The 19,703-nt window shown below is 43.0% G+C and overlaps 1 protein-coding gene across 1 annotated transcript in view; it reads left to right on the forward strand.

Moving 5' to 3' along the window:
- LOC138583999 (low-density lipoprotein receptor class A domain-containing protein 4-like) overlaps window positions 1-19,142 on the forward strand; it is a 49,022-nt gene extending 29,880 nt beyond the window's left edge. Inside the window, exons 2-4 of the mRNA XM_069656100.1 lie at window positions 6,553-6,707; window positions 8,204-8,254; window positions 12,489-19,142. Coding sequence (XP_069512201.1) covers window positions 6,553-6,707; window positions 8,204-8,254; window positions 12,489-13,073 — 791 coding nt within the window. The 3' untranslated portion in view covers window positions 13,074-19,142. The remainder of the gene's footprint in view (window positions 1-6,552; window positions 6,708-8,203; window positions 8,255-12,488) is intronic.
- The last annotated feature ends 561 nt before the right edge of the window (window positions 19,143-19,703 follow it).

Below are 19,703 nucleotides of genomic sequence, written 5' to 3' on the forward strand. Positions count from 1 at the left end.
TATTATATTATCGCGATGCTAATTTCCGTTAGCACGCAACTACTGGATGTTTTGACTTAAAATTACTTGATGACATATTCTGATGTCAGCTAGCCGGTAGCACAAGTTTGCCGTCTCAGCTCCAGTCTAGGCTCCCACAGCTGTCACAGTCACAATGGAGTCCTGTGAGTGATTTATGAATGCCGCCTTGAGACACTTTCTAACCAACTGAAAGACGAAGTATGACACTTGAATAATACTATCTTTTTTTTTTTTCAATATATTGCTTTGTTCTTTCAGGTGTAACTTGAGAGATAGATGTAGGCTAAATGAATGACTTCGCCCCACCATTCCGCCCAGAAGACAGAACATAACAGAGGTGTAATAATCCCGCCTTGAAGGTGCTTGAGACACACATCATGAACCCTGCTTTGCTAAAAGAAGGAGGAATAACTGGGGTTAAATGTGTCAGTACAAGGCCTAGTGGTAAATTATATGACCATTTGCGACCAAGTGCTGTCCTGTATTGTCAAGAAAAACTCCTGGAAAAGAGTGGGAACTCCTGATTTTCCTGTCTGTCTGTCTAAGCAGGTTGTGTATACAAGTATTAGCTTTTCAATATTATTCTGATAGATTTCTGCCACTGCCAGTAATGGAGACATTTACATTGTAATGTTTGCAGCAATGGAAAAAAAGGCAACTTTTTCCAGTGACTGTGTCCCGGTTAGTGTGTATAGTTCACTTTCAGCAGTTTGAAAGGGATTCATTCTTTGCTAGAAAGATGATTCAGTGAAAATCTGCAGTAAAATTCCAGAGAAAAAAAAGTAGAAAAATAAAACCAAACTTCCCCAAAGTTTTCTTATAGCTCAGGTGGATTAATGAGCAATCTCAGAGATTTCATGTATTTCACATGTTTGAATGTGTCCACACAGTGCAGCTCTCTGACGGCGGGGGTGCTGTCTGTCTGTCTCTATCTGTTTGCTGTGAGTCTGACTGCTTCTTTTCACCGGGAGGTCAGCTGAACTGTCTGACCTCCCTTTGGCCTCTCACACACACAAACACACGCACACCCCCACACACAAAGGTCAAAGGGCTGTCATTGGGTCACTGTGTGTGTTGGTGTGTGTGTACTCTGTCTGCATGCTGTTTACCCTCTCTTTTAGTGTTTGGTTGTTTGAATGGACATTGGGACGAGCTCCTGCTGCTGCTGTTGCTGCTGTTTGTGTCTGATAGGGCTCAGTGTCAAACCGCAGTACTGACCTACCCTGTGTGTGTGTGTGTGTGTGTGTTTGTGTGTGTGTGTGTGTGTGTGTGTGTGTGTGTGTGTGTGTGTGTGTGTGTGTGTGTTGCTGATTCTGTAGTGAAAGCAGGTATTTTAGGGTTCAAGTCCAGCGTTTGACCTTTGCACATCAATTTCCTGTCACCTCTCTACCATTAACTGTCAAAACAACAGCATAGACGCCAAAAATACATTCATGTAAAATTGAAAAGGAGGGTTTTGTAGACAGAAGAAACTATTGGTGCCTATTGTTCTGTAGGGTGAGGTATTGGTATGACACAAGTACTGTATCAACAAATTCTACCCTGCCCTAGTCCGTAACAACAACTATGAATGTTTCTGATCACTTCTCCGTACTGTAGCTGGGTAAGGTAAAAGATTCACTTCCTTAGTCATGGAAATGGCTGCAGTTTGACAGAGTATCAAGCTATGAATAGGTAATAATTCTGCTTATTATGACTTATTTATTCTAATTACTAGAGGAGACAAATGGCCAGGTTAACAGTAGCCTAACTTTTTGGTGAAAACACCCAAATTGTACAAAAGTAACCCAAGTGTTTCATAAATTGTACTCCAGATGTTTGATGAGGTCGTGTCATGTTCTTCTCGCACATGGTTTGAGTAAACTTGATGGCCCCTCTCCTCACCACAGCAGAAAAAAGGTGATGGGGCGGCCGGCATGCAATGCAAATAATTCAGCGTGTTGAAGGAATAAGGGTGCCGTAGACACCGGGCCAATATTGTTTTGACAAGTGGATTACTGTTGTAATAACATCAGACTGGTGCTGGTAATGCAAACTGCCAGCACACTCTGATCTCTGGCCTGAGCGAGAGTCAGAGCAGAACGCTGTGTTCTGGAGCTTCTGTACTGGGTGGATACTGTGGTTCAGGATAGGCCTCCCCTCTTCCCTGCCTCTTTTCTCTTTTATTTAATGTCTCCTTCCTCCCTGCTCAACTCCTCCTCTGCTTCCTTCCTCTCTGACGTTCAGAGGAGAAGCTATTAACTGCAGCCGCTTCACTTTTATTCAGCTTGAATTGTAAAAACATCCCCGCCCGTACTTCAGAACACAGCTTTGGGTCGGGCATCTGGTTTGTTAGGCTTTTACGCCAGCAGGAGCAGGGTATGTGATATTTATCCTGCAGGCTTAAAGAAGGGCCTGGTCGACTTGGTTTCCCAGAAGGCTGTTCTCTGAATGAAACCCTCCCTCGATCCCCTCCCTGTGGCTGCTGTGGTGAGCACACAGGCCCGGGCTGGTTGTGGCTAAAGCTCCCAAATGAAACCGTCAGCTTAGCAACATAACATCTTTCCAATGCATTTTCACTGTTTACAGAGGGCTCACCCTGAAGGGTTGCTAAACAAATCTCAGTGGTCACATTATGTGTAATAAGATGGGGGGGGGGGGGGGGGGGGGTTGTTTTTCATAGTAGGTCACAAATATTTATGCTTATCCAGTAAAATATTTCAACTGTACCAAATGAGTTGGCATAAAATCTCAGATAATGAATCTGAGCACCTGACTTCTCCTCTTGCATCACCGTGAGGTTGATACTCAAGATGATGGAGGGAAATGTCTCGACAACAATCCCCTGTCTTTTTTTTAATCTAGTGCCATCATCAGGTCAAACGATTTGTTCTATTAAGGGCTGCACCAGACTCGGAATGTATTGAGTCGAAACAGATTTGGCAGTTCAATACATAGCCTTGATGATTCACTCCTTTACTCAGTCGAGTGCAACACCAATCTGCTTTATTCAGTGTTTTACCTGTTTTAATTGTTGACCCTGCTTGTTTTGAAGAGGAGACCTCTCTGGATAATTAGGCTCCTTGAAAAAACCTTGTGAACAAAAGTATCAAAAAAACACGCCTCGCATCTAAAAAAAAAATCTGTTGGCGGCTCAGCTCACAGCCCCTCCTGACGTCCTGTGACCACTAAAGAATGCTGGAGAGACACTGATTTCATAAGACGAAACTTTTTTACTGGTTTTAACCACCTTGTGAACAATGAACACTGAAGGGTAATTTTGACTTGATATGTGAAGTTTAAAGCCTGTCACGCTGTTGCTCCTGCATTGCTTTGTGCACAATGAAACCGCTAAAGTGCAGAAGTTTGACAGACAAAATGCGACTGGTCTCAGGGTCTTCTCCCCTGATTATTCGAGTCACAGAATTGCTCACAGTCCCGAGTGTCATGTTCAAGAAGGCCTTTTTATGTTTTCCAGCTATTGAAAAACTCTAATGTCTAAAATCTAAGTTAAGATTTACTATTTTATCATTGTCGGGGAGTACACTTTCATATAGGTGACAACCAGCACAAGAAATATGTGATTATAAAACTTTTACTTCTACACAAACCAAAAAGCATCAGTAACATAGATCTTCACCAGACCTAAGTAAGCCAGGTTTAAGGGGACATGTTGCTTGAATGAAACCCCCCCTCCCTCATGGCTTATTTGACTTATTTGGGCGCTACAGGCTTGGTGCACGGGGCAGAGTTTTATTCCAGAACATTCCACTTCTTCCCCCTTGTGCGTGGTTGATGATGTTACCAGACGGTCATTTAGTGTTTCACTTTTTGGTTCTTCATCTGCTCTCTCAGCACTCTGTTCCCTCAGTCCTACCTGTGTCGCATTAGGTGACTCATGTTGTGATGAACAGCCTAAAAACTCAAAAATGTGTTGTGTCAGGCCCCTAAGATGATGAATGTTGGACTGAATGTGTCAGTTAATCAGTTTAAAAGGCAGTTCACTGCAGTCCGCTTGTCCCTTTTGCTCCAGTAAATTGATAAATTTATGAATGAAGTAGGTATAAGTCATTTGTTAAACTCCTCACCACCTGACTCGTCACCTTACATTGTGCAAAAGAAAAGTTGTAGGACTTGTCTGTGGCCGTTTTTGCAGTATGCGCCTCATACCTCCGCTCTGTGGTGGTTAATGTCAGTTGGTTTTTCTGGCTTAGGTTTCGTTCTTCGCAGCATGTTTTTTTCCTTCCATGTGGTTTGTGCTAGTTGGCCTTCTTCCTCTTAGTCTTACCCCACCCGTCCCCTGTGGCTGCTGTGGTGGGGCAGAGGCAGGTTTGGGTGGGTTTACGTTTCAGCTCCACAACGCCCTAATGCAGAGGAATGAGCCGGAGAGGATTACTGAGGCTGGGAAATCCGGGATAGGTTGGGTTTTTACTGGACTGGGCTGGTCCCTCTTTTGTGTGATTCGTGCACATTTTTCTTAAGAGTATATACATTATTTTGTAATTGAATGTATCGCAAGTAGAACCTGACAGATGTATGGAGGCCAATATTATATGGCTGATATGGGCCCATCATGATATATTGGTATCGCTGTTTATGTTTTCAAATATATGTTGATATTAAAAAACATTTAAAAAGGAAAAAAATACTCAGGGTGATTTCGAAAAGATGTCACTATGTAGTTTGAGTGCATCCCAATACTTCACACTATTTGCATCACATGCTAGCAGGGCATCACAGCTACGCCGGCAGTGTTCCGCACAAGAACAGGCTGACAATATATAAAAACAAAATCCTTTAATAAAGGTATATGTAATGCGGCCAGCCTTGGCATAGTTATACTTGTGCAAATTTGGTGCTTAATTGAATTAGAAGAGGTTTACTTTGAGTCCAGCTCCAAAGTTCACTATTGCCATATTGGATATCTCTGAATTGTTCCCCTCTAAACTTGATGCTGTCTGAATAGTGACATGAAGGTTGGTCTCTATTACCAAATATTATGCACACAGCTCTAACTGAAAGATTCTTCTTGTTTTCCTCCGTGTTGTGTCAAAAACTGCCCAGCTGCATTGTGGGTAATAATATCCAACATTTTTACAGAGCTCTGTGGAGGAGTTGTCTGCCAGAATCGAACCATTGTGGCTGAAGTAGCTGAGTGTTCATTGTGCGATTGTTCTAACAGAAATCCACGTACTCACAAGGGCACAAACAGACACTATGCACACACGCACAGAAAGTGAGTGAGTGTCCAGCAGTGAGTAAGAGTGTGAGTCAGAGGTCAGACTGTGTGCCAGGACCAGACAAGGTCAAGACTTCTGCTCAGAACAAACACAACAGAAGAGTCTCGGACTGCAGACAGAGAGAGGGAGCAGAGCGGAGAGAGGAAGGAGGGATAGACAGAGTAAGAGAGAAACTGAAAGTGGGAGACAATGAAGACTACAGAGAAAGAAAGATGGTGGGTGAGGGAGGAATGCAAGACTGATAAAGGCAGGAAGAGTTGGGAGAATACAAGATGACTTGTGGGAGAGAAAGAGAGGAACGAAACCATGAAACAATGAACAGTGGCCAGGGGCAGACGTGACTGTAAGGCAGCGGCCATTGTGTCTCCCAGCGGTGCCCTGATCTGGGAGGTCAGCCCAGACCAGTTCTGATGCTTGTGTGTGTGTTGAAGCGAGTGTGAGTGTGTGTGTGTCACTGAGGACACCGCAGTTATTCAGCGTCTCTACAAAGCAGCCACTGTGAGCTGGGACAGACAGCACAGTCTCAACAATCATCTTCACTGTGATGTGAACTTTTTCTCTGGACACTCACTCACACATATGAAACTATACAGTACATGTACTCACGGTGTGACACACGGACTCCTGAGTTTGACCTGTGCTACCCCCTGCTGGTCATCACAAGGTATAACTCTCAGGCCGAGTAGCGCTCAAACAGGAAAAATGTGGCTTACTAATAGAAGTCTTAAACACTTTCAGATTGTCTTCCTTCTCATGTGTAAATGTTCACATTTCTATTTTTACTACAAACCTTACGACTCTGCAATAGCTACGGCTGCCATTTCTCTTGCCAGTACAACCTAAGATCAAAGGGTTGTACTGGCAATGTTAGTTAATAACACTCATAGTAATTACTGGAAGTTCTAAAATTGTGTCATACATTTTTGCAACAAATGTTTTAAAGAAAACACACAGAACATATTGACCCCAAAGCATTCTGGATATAGAAACAGCGACAAAATATTTCTTTACACTCCAAAAGTGATTTAAACTCTTTATTTTTCCTGAGACGTGGTTTCAATAAGCAAATTGCAAAGATGTTGAGCTTTATCTGCAAAAACAGCCCCAGCACTGGTATGCTTGCTTATCGTGATGTCATTTCTTGGTGTTTCTTCAAAAGCTTTATATCCCTTAATTCTACATATTCTACATTGTGTCACAATGAACCTCAGAATGTTGTTTTAAATGTACCGTTTTGGTAATAGTTTTGCACCTACGTCTCCTATGAATGCTTGATGCTGATGTCCCTCTCTCCTCTTGTGTGTTTGTGCAGCTGAACTGGAGTTTGTTCAGATCGTCATCATCATCGTGGTGATGACAGTGATGGTGGTGGTGATCATCTGCCTGCTCAACCACTACAAGCTCTCCACCTGGTCCTTCATAACAAGGCAGAGCCAGGCCCGCAGGCACGACCATGCCCTGCAGCAGGTCAGTATCTCTCTGTGTGTGTGTGTGTGTGTGTGTGTGTGTGTGTGTGTGTGTGCCTGTGTGTGTGCCTGTGTGTGTGTGTGTGCCTGTGTGTGTGTGTGTGTGTGTGTGTGTGCCTGTGTGCCTGTGTGTGAGCGTGAATGGGACACAAAAAGACACTGTGTGTGCTGGGTTGGATTAAGTTGCTCTGGCAGTGCTGTTCTTTCAGCATCCATGGCAATAAACAGATAATGAGTGAAAAACTGTGTGTCTGTTCGTCTGTTCTCACTGAATGTCCCTGCTTGCTCATTGTGACAGTACATTTCTTTATTTCTGAAGCAGGACAAACATAGCTTACCAGTTTGTTCCCAGTAAAGCTGCACTGAGCTAAATGAATCCTTTTATCCCAGTCGGAGTCTCTGTCCCAGATTCACTGAGGTAACAGCTTTGCTCCAGTCTGTTAGGTGAACTTGCCGAATTGGTTTCTTCAGAGCCAGACTCTGTCAGGCCTTGATGTTTAATTCACTACAGCGCTGTCTAGACAGCAGCGGCTCTGCCCCCATACTGACACGCCAACACTCTGGGACAAACACACACACACACACACACACACACACACACGTGGAAACTTGCAGATCTGCAATTCTCCAGATGCAATCGGCTCATATGATCCATAATGCAAAATGATTGGCTCATAGATATTCGGCGTCTGATAAACATATGAAAGCTGTTGTGGCTTTGTTGTCTCATTAAAGATTATTCTAATTAAGCTCTCAACTTCTCTCTTTCATCTCTCCTCTCACTTGATGCACTGTACCTTTCAATCAAAACAAATATTATGCAAACACAAGTGGACACAAAGCTAAAGTGTCATAAATGCAACATCAGAAAGCAACAAGACAACAAATCCTTGAAGCAGAGAGAGTGCAATTTGGAAGAAAAGCCAGTGGCCTCTTTTTTCATTTCTCACTAAATATTGTTGACTGTTCCATCTGAGAAAAGATCCTCAAGTCAAATGTAGAAGAAGGGAAACTGCAGTTATTTGATAGGTGTGTTTCTTTGTTGGGGCTTTTATCCTGCCTAGTTTTAAGACAGGAGCCGTCTGCTTTGTGTCGTCCTCGCTCCCATACAGGGCAGGATTCTTCAGTTTGAAGCCATCAGGCATTTCACAGCTTTGTTGTTTCATCTTTTGTGTCTTCATTAAGTTGTTATATTTTGGTTGTTTTTCCCCTTTTATCCTTTTCTGTTTTCTGTTTTTTGAAAAGAGACTTTGTATCGTCAGCCTAGTGGTCTCTTATCAGAAATCGTTTCAGACACAACAAACAACAAAGCAGTAAAAACTGTTGATTTGTGAAGTTTTATCAGCAGCAGTTAATCTAACATGAATTTAACACATTGTCAAATACATGTTTAATGTTCAAAAGTTTATCTGATCACTTTGTCATCATTAAAAAGTAAAGATAGGCATTCTGAGCCTCATTCTGTCTTGTTTTTGTTTTGTCTGTGTCGATGTGTAGGATGGGTGTCTGTGGCCTTCAGACAGCGGCTCTCGACAAGGTGCCTCAGAGGTAAGACCACCACACTGACACATTTCAAACCCACAGCCAGGCCTTGTTCTCTGTGAGGAGGCAGACTGGGCAGGACTACGGCTACTCTTGATGTACACAACCCCGGTTACTCTGTGGAAGCTGAACTGCTGCTCTCAAAGATGCAGATGGAAAGATAGTTCAGATATTTACAGTTCTTATTCAGATATTCACAGCAGCGGCTTTGTGTACAACCATGTTGTGGTTTTGCCAAGTGGGACTTGTTCCCGGATCAACATCCATCATTGCGCTCCAAGAACAACATTGCCGTCGACTAATCTCAGCCCTCTGACATCATCAACGTGCTGCTCCTCCGCTTCTTTCACATTGTATTTAAAGTTAGTATAAATTAACATATAATCCTTCATGTTTGTCTATAAGTCATTAATATTTCATATTTAGTACTTACCTAGAGTTACTACAAGGTTTGCAAGTCAACTTGCTAATAAGAAGACTATGCTAACAAGTTAGCTTGCTAGAAAAACTACAAGGTGCCTTTTTAGTGAAAATGTATACTGATATGGCTCCGACTGAACAAGAGATGAGATGGAGAAAAAAGAAGAAGAGTTTAAGATGAGGAACTGAAAATGTAAATGAAAGAAAAATCATTCAGTCCGGCTGAAACTTAAAAGAGAGATGTGTCAGCTTCTTTCCATAGCACTACAGTGTTATATTAATGTTAAAAGACAATACAGCTCCATCTATTGATAGCTAACTAACCAACTAATAGCTAGCTCAGAACCTAATTATCTTCTCTGGCCGAGTCTGCATCATCCACAAGTCCAGCGTGCCTTCTCTTCAAATGCTCGTGCATTACCGACGTGCTCCCGTGATAAGCGGGTTCTGCTTTACAGGTCTTGCAGGTGATCCTTTTCTTTGCAGCGTTGAGGCTAAAATGCTCCCAAACTTAAGAAGTTTTAGGACGAAATGGTGTTGCATTGTCTCTCAGCAGAGATAGTTAGGATGCGAGATGGCTCACCCCTCAGCAAACTCAGCTCCAGAAAACGATGTAATGTCTGCGCATGTAACCAACTTATTGACCAACTAAACTGATTGATTTATGCTTACAATGTCAACCAATTGTTGCACCCCTAATCTTTATCCTTTTTATGTAATTTTTTTTTTTTAGATAATTTTGCCTCAAAGTTGCCTCAAAGTTTGCCTTTAGGGGTACAGGAGTCAGCTGTTCATGTCCCTTGTAAAAGTCCACGTCTTACTGCTTTAACCTGAGAGTTAACCAAGTAGTGTTGGTGACTTAACTATACTACACCTAAAACTGTTTGGGCACCAGAACTAATGATTAGTTTTGGGAAACCATCACGGTTAGGGTTAAAATATGAAGTCAAATTTGAGTGTTGGTTTCATATAGGACATGAACAGCGGTCTCCTGTCACACCACAGAAGGTCAGGATTAGGCAGTACTCATTTCGCCCCTCATTTGTGCCATCAAACAAAGTGCTGTAAAGTCATCCTGCAGAATTCCTACTTAATGTGATTTAGCTTAGTTTGTGTGTGGTAAAAAAGAAAACAAATACAGCTCCAGTGTGTGGAAAGGACATATACATGGTAACTTGCTACAAGTAGCATATTAAACAGTGTTTGACATTCAGAGGCAGTGTACAGAAAATATAGGCTTTAAAGATGTCAACTATAATGAATTAAACTGAAAGAAAGGAGACCTGAACCCACTCATTGATGTCTTTTGTCTAATCTGCTTGCGTTGCTTGCTGTGTTACAAAAGAAATGTGTCTTTTCTCTGCTCCTTTTTGTTTCGTAGTTGGCTCGTTCTCACAGTACTCGCCCTTGTATCATTCTTCTGTGGTTACAGGAATACTGTCACGGCAGAAAGATCCTGACATTTGCATTTTGGTTGCTTGTAAATATTTGATCATTCAGGAATTGAAGCTTGAAAGTCGCACCGGGTACGGCTGGCACTAGTCACCAAACAAAATCAAATTTGGCGTGTTCTCAAAGCCGCGTGAATACAGAACCGTAAACAAATGCCAGTATACTCAGTGTGACTGGTGATCTGTTTGCTCAACGGCGTCCATGCCAGATGGAGGAGCTTACGGGCCGCTCTGGGAAAACTAGGAACATGGAGTTCAAAGAGTACTCGAAACACAACCATAACATGATCGTATTGATAACTTGCACACAATAGTATTTTGAGGATGTGTGCGTAGTTAAGCCAGGAAGTGTAAATTCACTTTGGAAATCAAGGCTGACTTTGTGTAAGCAAAAGGGCAAGCTTGCACCAAAACAAACACACTGAATTTGCTCTCATTCCAAGCCTTCTGTCAGCTAAAAGCCTCATTATTAACAAAACTAAAGGAGTGGAAAAGAGAGAAACAGACATGAAGGGCTGGATGGTGAGAGAATAAAGTCGAAGGAAGGTGAAGGGAGTCAGAGAAGAAGAGGCACAGGACGATGAAGGCAGGTGAACGCGATGTCAACGTTAAAGCACCCAGAGAGACGAGGAAAAAAGGAAAAGGCCATGGAGAGACAAACACAGAGGGAGACGCAGCCAATGAGTGTGGGTGGCTGATAGATGCAGAGAAGGGGGCTGTGTGTGTGTGTGTGTGTGTGTGTGTGTGTGCATGTGTGCGTGTGTGTGCGTGTGTGTGTGGTGGGGGGGGGGATGGTTTTTGGTGCGTCATTAATCAGCAACACCTCCCCTGACACTGTCTAGACAGCCGTCTGAGAGCTGCCCTGCTCCGCTGCGCTCTGCTCCCTCTATCAGCGATACACCTTTCTCTCCCCCCCTTCCCTCCCTCCCTCTGTCTGTCTATCTATCTGTCTGGCTCTATACTTTTTCTTTTTTCTCTTTCCTGTTTCTTTCTTCCTTTATCTTACCAGCTCCTTCACTCTCCTTCCTCTCTTTATCCTCATGGCTCTTTTCTTCCTCTCTCCTTTCTGTGCTCTCTCTTATCGCAGTAGCCTTTATTTTTAATCCTTTCCGTTCCACTCTTTCTCTCTCTGTCTCTCCATTTCATTTGCCCTGATCTTTTATCCCCCCTGGTTTTTTCTCTTCCAGTGTGTTGTTCTCTCCATCCAGGCTGCCTTGTCAGTGGGGGTTGACTATTAGAGCCACAGTCACTAATTGAAATGGGTTCCCTCTGATAATGACTCGCCACAGTACAAATGTGTTGAATTGGACAGAAATGAAGAAATGGATCATGCAGACACAGTGTGAAGAGCTAATTGAGCTGAAGATTTCTGACAAAAGCTTGAGAGAGAAGCGACGTGTTGAATGTTGTTCTGTTGTAGAAGGAACTTTGCAGCTTTTCTCCCCCTTCTGTAATGCCACTGTTATATCTCTAATATCTCTAGTAATGAACTGGTGAAACACTGATGGATGCTGTTGCTGCTTCAGGATCATCAGTCATTTGAATCAAGTGAATCTTTTGTATTCAGTTAGACTCAGTAATGAAATTTAAGTACTGAAAACTTAATAATTGCAACATTTTAAGGGGCGGCTGTGGCTCAGTGGTAGAGTCAGCTGTCTTTAATCAGAAGGTCGGAGGTTCGATCCCCATCTCCCTCAGTATACGTGTCAAAGTGTCCTTGGGCAAGACACTGAACCCCAAATTGCATAGCCAACGGGTATGAATGTGATAACTGATTGACAGTTGGGCACTTTACGTAGCAGCCTCTGCTATCAGTGTGTGAATGTGTGAGTGGGTGAATGTGATATGTAGTGTAAAAGCAGCTTTGAGTGGTCGCAAAGACTAGAAAAGCGCTATATAAGTACAGTCCATTTACCATTTACCCCGCTGTAATAAATGTCATGGGAGCTGTTTTTGAGATACAGTTTAGTTAGTTCTTGAGTTAGTGCTTAGACTGTAACCCTTTTCCCATATTATATGTTCTATTGGAGGCATTTCTGATGCTGGTATCTGTATCAGAACAACTTTCCATTGATAGTTTCTTACTGGGAATGTAAGCTGAAGTTTTGGAGGCTTCAATGTTTTTCTGCTAAACAAATTGTAACTGAATAAAGAAAAAAATGTTTGCGCATACATTTGCTGTATTGAAAATATCATAATATATAATAATACCGTTTCTAACCACATTGTCTGTTGATAGTAGATAGTTCTAATAACTGTTGTATCTGTACTGACATTATGTGTTTCCTCCTTCCCTCCCTCTTTTCCTTGTATTCCCCTGCCTTTTTTCTTTCCCTCCCTTTCTTCCTTCCTCTCGGTCTTCCTCTCAGGTGTTGTACGCCCCCCAGGCCAGGGATCGCTTCACTGCTCCCTCCTTTATGCAGCGCGACCGCTTCAGCCGCTTCCAGCCCACCTACCCTTACCTGCAGCACCAGATCGACCTGCCGCCCACAATCTCACTGTCGGATGGCGAGGAGCCCCCGCCGTACCAGGGGCCCTGCACCCTGCAGCTCCGCGACCCAGAGCAGCAGATGGAACTCAATCGGGAGTCGGTGAGGGCGCCGCCAAACCGGACCATCTATGACAGTGACTTGATCGACATGGGAGGAGGCGGGAGCCTCGGAGGGGTGGGGGGAGGAGGGGGAGTAATGGGAGGAGGTGGCCCAAGGCCGCCCAGCAGTAACTCGGGCATCAGTGCGGCAAACTCTAGCAGCCATGGGCGCATGGAGGGCCCTCCGCCAGCGTACAGCGAGGTGATGGGTCACTATCCCGGCTCAGCATTCTTTCTACACCAGCACAGCAATAACCAGAGGGTGGGGGGGCTGGGGAGCAGGACGATCCAGCAGCAGAGCCAATCAGAAAGCACAATAGTACCTGCCAAGGCCAAGGACGGCCAACCGGAGGACCTGGTGTGAAGAGAAGGGAAGGGGGCAGGTGGGGGAAACCCACCCCGGACTATAAACTGTCTCTCCTCTTCACCTCTATCGCTCTCTCTCTCTGTCTCTCTCATGTCCTCTTTCCACACTCCCATGCACAAATAAATATCAACCCTAGCTACAACAAAAGAAGGAAAGAGAACCAACCGTTGATTTCATTTCAGTTTCTTTCCGATGTTAGTAATTCAAAGCGCTAGCACCACTGGGGCAGGATGTATGCACTGCGTGGAGAGTTTTTTTCTTCTACATGAGAAAGAAACATTCTGCTAGCACAGATTAAAACAATTTGCTTTTTTTGTCCCCTCGGGTGACGGCTCTGTCCCTGGGAACTGAGGATGATGTTTTTATTTTTGTTCTTTTTTTTCGGACCGGGATCTGTGCACAAAGCGAGAACTGAGAATCAAGGACTTACAGAGAACACAACAAAACAAGAGACTCACAAAAACCCAAATCTTAGTGCCAAGGTTCACGAGGAAGCAAAGCAAGGGGGGAAACTGACTCATTCTAACATTCAAAACACGAAAACGAAAAGTTATCTAAAAGTTGCACTATCTTTTTGTTGTAAAAGAGAAGAGGGAAAATATGCTATGTGATGATGACGATGATGTGTTCTTTTTTTGTTTTTTTGTCCTTTTCATGAATGGACTGACTGACTGAACTTTGGCTCCAAAGTTGTTTAAACAGTTGGGAGCAGAAAAAAACAAGTATTATAAGCTTATGTCCTTCCTGTATTTGAAATACCGCAAGAAATACTCGTACCCAGCCTAAAACACCTCTGTCTGCTTACACCACAGGCACAGTGAGACGTAGTAGGAGAATAACCTTGTACTGCTCACGTCTGTGTACACACAGCCTAGTGGGGATGAAATCTGACTGGTGACCAGCTGCTGGGTGGACCAAACATGTCTCACTCCCTCTTTAGTTTGTTAGACTTCGATAGTCTTTTATAAACCCTTAGAACGATGAGAGCTGCTTGGCAAGATCCAACATGCTCCATACCAACACTTCTGGAGAATCTTGAATCTGTAAGATCATAACTTTATAACAAACATATCTAACAGTCCTCCCAGCAGCCGGCTTACAGCAGATTCTTCACTTTTCAACTCTGTCCCGACCTCTGAGCACCTGATACTTCCTCTTTCCTGTTTCCTGCGTCCATGATCCCCCCCACCCTCTCCTCTCACCGCTCATCTCGACATGCACAGTGCATTCTGCCAACAGCCACACAGAACACGAACCCCGCCGCCATGACAACGAAAAACACAAAACAAAAACAAAAAGAAGGCTCGGATCTCCGTCTTCACGTCTCCAAAGCCACAAAAGAAAAAAACCCAAGACTACACAAAGTGAAGATTCCTGTCTGATCAGGTTTTAAACGAGAACTGTCTGTGGTCGAAGTCAAAGGGCTATGGGAGGGTCCTTTTTGTAAAAGAAAACCTTTTTTGAAAATCGAGCCTTTTTCTCTGCTCATCGTTGCCTTCTCCTCTGCTCTTGCGCTTTCTCTGTCTCTCTATCTTGTTTGCGTTCAACACCAGTGCTCTGACGCCCCCTCCCCCAGTCCCCACCCTCCCAGCTTTCTAACAGTGTCTCTGGCAAACACTGTTCATCACCCCTCCTTCCATCCATGTGCAGAAAAAGTGCGTTCAAATGATGCAGAGTCCGCCAAGCCCTTTAAAGTGGAGACTGGAGTGGAGCCCTCGTTTGGCAGTGTGCTAGTACAGTCCTCTCTTCCCCTATGTGTGTATGTGTGTGTGTTTGTGTGTATATACATGTGTGTTTGTTTTAACACAAAAAAGCACTTAATGCTCCAGCAGGAGCGTTGTGTGTGTGTGTGTGTGTGTGTGTGTGTGTGTGTGTGTGTGTGTGTGTGTGTGTGTGTGTGTGCGTGTGTGTGTGTGTGCGTGTGTGTGTGCGTGTGTCTGTGTTTATCTGAGTGATTTATTAGCCGACTGCTTTGTCTGAGTTTAAAGATTTAAGCACATATGACTTATTTGGCCCTGTCCATATTTACCTACCATTAATTAAACTTCCGTTAAAGCCAGCGATGCATGATGGGTATTATTGTGCTGTAGAAGTGACCTCACTGTAAAACCTGAAAGTGTATGTCACAGTCCAACATGCTGGTTCCAGCAAAGCTGCACAAGGATGACTCCACCTTTGTAGTTAAGTGTAATAGAGCTGCAGGGCTGTAACAAAGATTTTGTCAGTCTTATCAGATCGGGCTTTTCAATATGAAGCCTCGACTATTTATTCCCTTGTATTTTTTTCAGTTTTGTTCTACACAAAACATCTGTATCAGACTACATGAGTCTTATTTAGCGAGGAGTAGTGGAGGACACATTTTTAACATGAAACTGCCTCATCCAGTGGTTTTAGCTGTTTTAATTAGCAGCTCTGTTTGTTTTGGAGAGCATGAGATCTCTGTGGATAAAAACCTCATGAATGTTAAAGGGTAATTTAAAAAAGCCTCCGTTGCTCTTGTTCCCACATTACTCTGTGGACAATGAAGCAGCTAAAAAACAAAGGTGCAGATATTCGACTGACAAAATGCCAGTTGATTTGAGGTCTTCTCGACAGATGGTTCAGCTCGTCACAGTACAAAAGCAAACTGTGTCCCTGTTTCATACTGCGAACTGACCGTCAGCAGACCAAAAACAGTTGACACTGATGTGACATTACTGTGTGTGTGTGTGTCTGTGTGCGTGTGTGTGTGCGTGTGTGTGTGTGCGTGTGTGCGTGTGTGTGCGTGTGTGCGTGTGCACGTGTGCGTGCGTGCGTGTTTATGGGAAAAATGTACACACATATAATGATATTATGACACAACTGCCCTTTTATGCTTAAACTAATTTAATATTTGAAGAGACTTAAGTCCTTCACATTTTGAATTCCTCTGCTCGCACGAGTCCTAATGCAGCATTATTGACGAGTTATGCTGAGCTGGATTCTAGTTGAAACATCAAACTGGGAACCTGGAAATGTTCCTGTAGATGAGTGAGAGTTAACTGAACAGGGTCTTACTTGTGCAGCTCACATCTGACTTTACACCATGCAGGTCAGGTCGGTGGAGAACAGTTAGAACAAAAGCCTTCTGATTCCATTAGCATCGGTGTGGATGAATGTATGCGTGTGCGTATGTGTCCCAGTCTGTTTCCTGTCAGTGTGTCCATCTGGCTCTACAGTTTGTGTGTGTGTGTGTGTGTGTGTGTGTGTGTGTGTGTGTGTGTGTGTGTTACTACATTGCTGCTGCTATTGCTGTTGCTGCTACTGCTACTGCTACTATTGTTGCTACTGCTGCTTCTCATGCCCCCCGCTCTGTCCCACACCAGTCCTTCTGTCCCTTCAACTCATCCAAAAGTAGAAGGAGAGATCTCTGACCCTCTGCAGTCAAAAGCTCAAGTATTGAGACAAAACATCGTCTTGTTTCCTGCAGGACGATTATTCAAACCATGTTGTTACACAGAAGCCTGAGAGAGTCAGTGAGAAGACTGTCCCAACTCTTTTGTCTTTGACTGCACGGACCTGCTTCAATCCCACGTTTCGTTCCTTTTTTCCTCCTTTCTGTTTTTTCTCGCCTTGTTCTGTCTGCGCAGTCATAGCTTGTAAATTGAGGACATAAAGATGAATTTTATGTTTTCTACAAGGAGGTTTGCATGTTACTATTATGTGAGTAAATAAGGTGCCTAATGTTCATGTTTGAGCAGACCACACCTCAGTCAAACTGCTGCTTGGAATCTTTGCAGGTGCTTTACCTCGGACCTGACCGCCTGTCTGGCTTGACTGAAACAGAAGTATGTGAGAAAAGGTTCACTACATCTGCCAAATGATCTTTCTGTCTTTTTGTAAACTCACACATGTAACATTTGTGGCTTTCAGGAGTCTGCTCTTCTAGCTCCTGATTAATTACAGACTCATTGAAGTGGACAAAAGCCACATTTAGTTCAATATCCAAAAGGAAACTATACGTTTGACAGCAGGAGCAGCTGTGTAGCAAAACTCCAGCTGCCTCTCCAAACTTTAGTTTAGCCTTAAGCTCTTTAGCTCTAGTTAGCCCGCAGCGCAGGCAGTTTCTGAGCGTGCTTACAGGCCTGCCATGCCAGACAGGAGCGGTCATTCCCGGCAGAGCCTCTGAAGCCTTTTCAACCAGTCATTTGGCCAGCGTGTGGAGCAGACATAGGAACCCACTTGCACTCAAAAAGCTCCCACCTTCGTTGTGCCTCACTTCCAACGGTGCTTTTTTCAGTAGTCTGTCTTTCTTTATGTTTGTTTGTAAGGTGCTGTATATAACTTGAATATATTATGCACATATCCTACCCAATGGGTAGAAACCACAAAAAATGTTGTGAATAATGTAATATAATGTATAGACAATATAAGAATTTTAAGAAGGCAGCATCAAATTTGTAAATGCCTACAGTTAAAAACGTGCTTTGTCTTTTTTTTTATCAGAAACATGGTTTGCAAAGTATGCTTAGAATATGGTTGCAACACAAATACAAATTACTACTTATAATATTTTGCTATAAATAATAGTCTGTTATGATAAGGATGAGATAACCTGTGGATTAAGGAAGTTGTTGAGTTATTGACTTGTTTATTGGATCATCTAAAAAGCTGTCAGTGCTTGCCATCATTTGGTTACTGGTGTGTGTGCTTTTGTTTTCACCACAATCGACTGACAAATGTATTCTTCTATAACACAGATGTTTTAAGAAAACACTCACACATGGGTTGGTGTTAATGCCACGACTACAGCCGGCCTCGGCTGCATCTCAACTCACTTTGTTAATTGTTGAACAAAAAGTCGAAGCTGTCTAGTTTGGATGAGGTTCACATTTCCACCGCGCACACGAGCTGTCAGCACTTCCAAACACGGAAGATTCTGTGTCTGTACTCTTAGATTTTAACAATGTTTTGGTTCAGTTCAGCTGTAATTTTGTAAATCTGCCAAAGTGTAAATCTGTGGAGCACACTCAGCGCGGCTATAGATCTGGCTGGATGTTTGGTATTGGTTAAAGCATTTCAGATCCGTTACAGGAGGATCACCAATGTCTGCTCACGTGTGAACAGGAAGTGAAACATTCAAGGAGAAAATGATCATTCCCTTTTTTGGTCAAGATTGGAAAGTTGCACCAGCGTGCAGCGAGTGCCGTTAAAACTGTCATTTAACTTTTCTCTCTTTGTTATTTTTTATTTTCTACATTACAATGTTATATGTGGCACAGTATATTGGAACAAAAGTCATGTTTAATCTGCAGTCATTTATTTACAGTATGTACTGAGAATAACTCCACTGTACAATAACCGCAGAGCATGTTCATTCTTATCTATAGACGATGTACATAGCAACGCGCCATTTTCTCTTCAAAGCACCAAATAAGTGGCAGTTGTGTAGTTTTAATTTGGAAAAGTCTCTATTGTAACTTTGGCTGGAGTGCCGCTCGGCTCTCCTTCTTAATAGAGTTTTTTTGGTTTCCTGCACTAGCTTGAAGAACTAACTTGGGCTCAGACTGATTTTTATTTGATTTCTGCCCCCGCAGCGCGCTCCCTCTTTCCACTTATCAGAAGTCTGTACTGAACTGCTGACAACAAGTAGCTGTTTTTATTGTTCCAGATTTTAATAATAATGATGATGATAATAACAATGATAACGTCTCAACAGTTTGGTATTCTCTCTGTCTTGACAGTTACCATAGGACTGCTTCCATCATGGGTTTTGTAACATCGATTTGCTTTATTTACAAAATGACTCCTTCTCGTTCCCTCTCCCCCCTCTGTGCTCAAATCTAGATATATATGTGACTGTATTTAGTAAGCATACAGTATATATATATCCAAACGCAGAGGTAAAATTGTTGTGTATTTTTGCCTCTTTTTATTTAAGCAATTGTGATGTAATAGGTTTTAGGCCTAAGGTCTGTTATTGCAATACTTTTACAGAAAAGAAGAAAAAAATCAAAAAATGTTGCTCTAAGTGCTGTTGTAGTCAAAGATTTTATGCTTGTACTTATGCTGTAGTCAAACTGCAGCGTAATGAATAAAACTTTAAAAGTGATTACTCTGGTGTTCTCCCGCTATTCTCTCCTTAGTCTTATATGGATAATGAGGTTTTGTAATGTGATTACTGGAGTCAGTGCGGGCCACGGTGCCACTCAGCTCTTTTATCTGTCCTCACTGAAGCAGCCAAAGATCATGAGCAGGACTTAAGAGACGGATCAGCAACTTCTCAGACTTGTTAACCTGCTTTCTGTGTTGCCTGGTGATGCAGATTGAGGCCTGACGCACCGGCATGCAGTCTGAGCCGCTATGAAACTATTACAGTAAGCAATATGATTTATATAGCACATTTCAGTACAGGTAAACCAACCATGCTTTACAACTGAGTTGTAAATGATGTAAAGCACCTTCATTACAGGTAATATAACACAAGATCATCTTTTTCTCCTGAGTGTGTGTGGTCTCTTTCCCCTCTAAGCACAGTTAGTAACAATAATAACAGCATTTTTAAGTAAAGAAACAAGTTTTCTTTCAACTTTTAATTCATGGTTTCACATGTAAGTCCCTTTGAACTTTCTGTTTATCTTGTTGGGAAGAGAGTTGGGAGCACTGACG

This window comes from Semicossyphus pulcher, unplaced genomic scaffold, assembly GCF_022749685.1.
Source record: "Semicossyphus pulcher isolate SPU_LCO1_2020_fin unplaced genomic scaffold, fSemPul1.0.p SCAF_9, whole genome shotgun sequence".
Lineage (NCBI taxonomy): Eukaryota > Metazoa > Chordata > Actinopteri > Labriformes > Labridae > Semicossyphus > Semicossyphus pulcher.